Source organism: Anneissia japonica, unplaced genomic scaffold, assembly GCF_011630105.1.
Source record: "Anneissia japonica isolate Jap-2015-1 unplaced genomic scaffold, ASM1163010v1 scaffold1859_len985614_cov190, whole genome shotgun sequence".
Lineage (NCBI taxonomy): Eukaryota > Metazoa > Echinodermata > Crinoidea > Comatulida > Comatulidae > Anneissia > Anneissia japonica.
Window position 1 is genome coordinate 340,854 of NW_022694754.1, and position 3,923 is coordinate 344,776.

At 36.1% G+C, this 3,923-nt stretch overlaps 1 protein-coding gene and 1 long non-coding RNA gene across 3 annotated transcripts in view; one reads left to right on the plus strand and one right to left on the minus strand.

Moving 5' to 3' along the window:
- The window catches only part of LOC117101243, an 18,569-nt gene that overhangs the window by 6,350 nt on the left and 8,296 nt on the right, over window positions 1-3,923 (minus strand). The gene's annotated exons all lie outside the window — the stretch shown is intronic.
- The window catches only part of LOC117101239 (alpha-N-acetylgalactosaminide alpha-2,6-sialyltransferase 3-like), a 14,716-nt gene that overhangs the window by 3,972 nt on the left and 6,821 nt on the right, over window positions 1-3,923 (plus strand). For both annotated transcript variants that reach the window (XM_033241179.1, XM_033241178.1), the window contains exon 2: window positions 3,334-3,612. In XM_033241179.1, coding sequence (XP_033097070.1) covers window positions 3,376-3,612 — 237 coding nt within the window. In that variant the 5' untranslated portion in view covers window positions 3,334-3,375. The remainder of the gene's footprint in view (window positions 1-3,333; window positions 3,613-3,923) is intronic.

A 3,923-nucleotide genomic window follows, 5' to 3' on the forward strand; every position in this document is an offset into this window, starting at 1 on the left:
TGTGTTTTAACTTCCATTTATACAATTGCCTATTTGTTGGAGAGATTTTGTTTAACAATTTATAATTTAGTTGTGCATACTTTCTATTTTTTCCTCCTTTATTTTTCTCATCCAGACTTTAGACCAGTTTATTTTCTCTCCAATAAATAGATCCCATTTATTTTCAACATAGGGTGGGATAAACGTTTCATCGACAAAACATGAATAAATTTCTTTTATTTTCATTTTACCTATACTATTATATTCATCAGTCATCACGGAATCGTCATTGCCAATACCATTGTAATGTCTTATGACGTACAACCACTCTTTTGGAATAGCTTGTATCAACGAGGCGTATTCACTAAGCCAGTTTCTTTTATCAACTAACTTATTTAAAATTTCATTGAACGTCATTATTCGATTTTTTATAACAATATTCTTGATTCGTTTAAAATTCGAATCTATCCATGCCCTGAACCATAGTGATTTGTTATTGTGACAAATCAATTTGTTTCCCCAAAGATTCTGTTGAAGGATTAAATAACATTACTTTATTAGTATAGTTGAACGAGTAGACAATGTCTGACACAAGTAACAAAAACAAGAACCAGACTTATAACGCTTACCGTATGCGCTCTCATGGATTTGAAACAATACATCGATCAATCGACGAATCGGTATTGAGTTAGATTTTCGTCGAAAACTTAAAAAAGAACTAAAATTGGAAAGTAGAATATATGATGATCCAGAAATGTGGTGATGAATTTACTGCCTTTCTTCCGGTCCGAAACTGGCAAATATATTTTCCTTTGATTTTCTTTTTGACATATAAATCCTAAAAGGTCGGCTGATATTTAGAGGCCTCTTTAATAAATGAAATAATGTGATGCTTTTATTAGAGAAGTCTCTTTATGGGGCTTAGGGAGTTAAGCTGGTTTTAGTCGTAAGAAAAAATCATGCTGTCATAGGAATTGTACCCAGAACCCTGGGATTAAAAGTCAAGTATCTTAACCACTAAGCTATTTACTTCTCAAAAGCCTCAAGCGTTGTAACTTTAGAAAATTATTTTAAAATTATAAACTATAAAAACTACAGGAGGTCCACAATAAGGCTACACAAGAGAGAATCAGTTGGCAAATAATATTTGTGGAAGTAAAACCTCCCGCTGTGAGATTAGACAGGGCCGTTGGAACCGCACCGACCCAACCGGCTTTGGCCCAACCACTTTTTCCTAATTATAATCAAGATAGCTGTTAACACTGTTAAATTATATAATAATCATCAAAGGAAGGCAAGTACAGTGTAAATACATAAAGGACATAATAATACATCGTGTAGCAAAAATCTCAACGAATGTAGTCCTGTAAATAAATGAATACAGAAATTGTGTAATAAAATTCCTCTGGCGGGCTCGAACCTGCGACCTCTCGCTGTCAAGGCGAGCGTCATAACCATTAGACCACGGATGCTTCATGGTTGAACAGATTCAAATATATATATACGGATACCTATAAAATAATTATAAGAATTTATTATTAATGTTCGCATCACATTGTCTTTTTACGTTATATTTAAACAAAAATCCACTATGCGCTTGTTTATGTATTGCCTATGTACATTTTAATTTTTGACAATACATTTAATTTAGTACGGTAATTAAGATTGATTTTTAAAAATGTTTAGAGGTATAAATATATAATAATTATTTATTAATGCCCTGAAATAGGCCCATGACAGGTACTGTAAGTGAAAATATAATTGTACCTGCTGTATGTTACTCGAAACTACGGTATTCATTAATTTGTAGGCCTATTTCTAAACACTGTATATGCATATTGCAATGCATCCTGTATATTACGGTCATAGTGGTTTTGTTTACGAAACCAGTGAGTGTTTATTCATGTGTGCCACGTTAATTAAAATATACGTTTAAAGCCGGGTACCCAGTGCGTGCGACAGCAACGCGACGACGAATGCACGCGACGGCGCGGACCCAACGGATCGCTTTTTAAATAAAGATCCGTTCAGACTGTCACTGAAAATCAGCAGACGGCGTTGCGTCGTCTATCGTTCGCCGGAAGCAGAGGTGGATTCGTCCTGCGACGGTCGTACAATGAGTGCCCGGTTCACATTATCGCGACCTAACACTACGACCGTACCGACCAGCGGTCGTATCCGACTGGAAGTAGGACCTGCCCTCTTGTCATTTATTGGTGGAAAGTAATAATGGCCACTTTAGCCAAATGATTACGACACGTGTGAGAGCGACTACGATTAGACTGACGACCAGTACCGACCACAATAATTGTTTTAACATGTTGAAAACTCCGCGACCATGCACAACCTCTGCCTTGTCACGAGCAAGTTGCTCTTGGCTGCTATCACACTATCACGACCCCGCCACGACGGTGTCGGTCGTGTACCGATCGCAGTGTAGGTCGTGATAGTGTGAGAGTAGCTTAGAGTATGCAAATAATATTGTTCAATGGTCTTAAAGTAAATGATTATGTAGATTCATGTTAAACAGGAAATGGAACGTCTATATATATATTGGATTTTGTTGTTCTATCGATGTTTTCGTTTAGAAACGACAGAACAGGGTAATATAACTAGTACTGTATGTTGATTGTTTTATTTCTTATAGTACGATGTGAATGATAAAGGCTTAATATGTATAATATAGGCAAAATGTTAATGCGTTGGAATACGTTGTTGTTGTTTGGTTTCTCCTACACAGTATTCTGTTCATAAACACCGTGACAATATTCACAACACATGTTTTATTTAATTGCAAACCTATATTGTTTGTATTTCACAATACACTGCACATCGTGGGGTCACTGTTATTCGTTGTATTATAATGTATTAAATCAGGAATGGCCATCAAAATTGGTCGGAGGGCCAAAGCGAATTTTTGATTTAACACCGAGTGCCGCACCCAAACTTTGATGTTTCCAGTGTGCTTCAAGAAGACCTCCAAGCACTGGTACACCACTTTATTCTCAGTTTTAATGTTACTTTTTACATATAATCGGTGTCGGACTGTAAAAAACGAAGTGTTTTCTAGCCAATGTTGCTTGGCGGGGCCGCACACATAAGGTTTTTAATTCATTTTCGAGGGCCGCATTACGCCCACCTGTGTATTCATAAAAACAAATGTTTTATTTAATTATGCCTGCATCTTTACTTTCATAAATAACATTTTTCTAGGCCTCAAATGATGTTAAGCGGGGAATGGTTTTACTATAGATCACAAAAAAGAGTAATTTTGTTAACTGTATACCTATAAAGCTATGGATTAAGTATGCATATATGCCGAAAAGTGTCTTGAATTACTTACTTTCTTTTCAGAATGAAAAACTGATCACAATACTTCTAATATTCAATGGCATCATGATGCTCACGTACATCTATCAAGATAAACTACTTTATGATAGTAATGTAAGTGTTCTCAAAAAAACGAAGACCTTAACGAGAAGCACAAACGCCTTTCAAAACAGTGATGCCATCGAAAAACTCTTGTGGTGGAACGCAGGTCCGAGTAAGAGACATAAGTCACCTAGCACTACAAACATTCCTTATGCAATTGATGAGAGTGACGCAAGATACTATAACTTAAGGAATAATAAAGTAAGTATTCCTATAGTACAACTGAAGCCAGGCCTGTCTTGAGTGAACAATCACTTACCGATTGCTAAATAATGGGGAGGGGTGTGAATGGTGGAACAAGAGTCGTAGCCTTTATTTTTTACCCGCCCCACCCCTTCCTTTTTGGAAGGGGTGGGGCGCCCAAAACGCCTCAGACGTTATTTCTAGGCGACATCTCTGGATCCGCTCCTGGTTAGGTGGCATGAGAATAACATTATAACCATTAAACATAATAATAATAATAATAATAATAATAATAATAATAATAATAATAATAATAATAATAATAATAA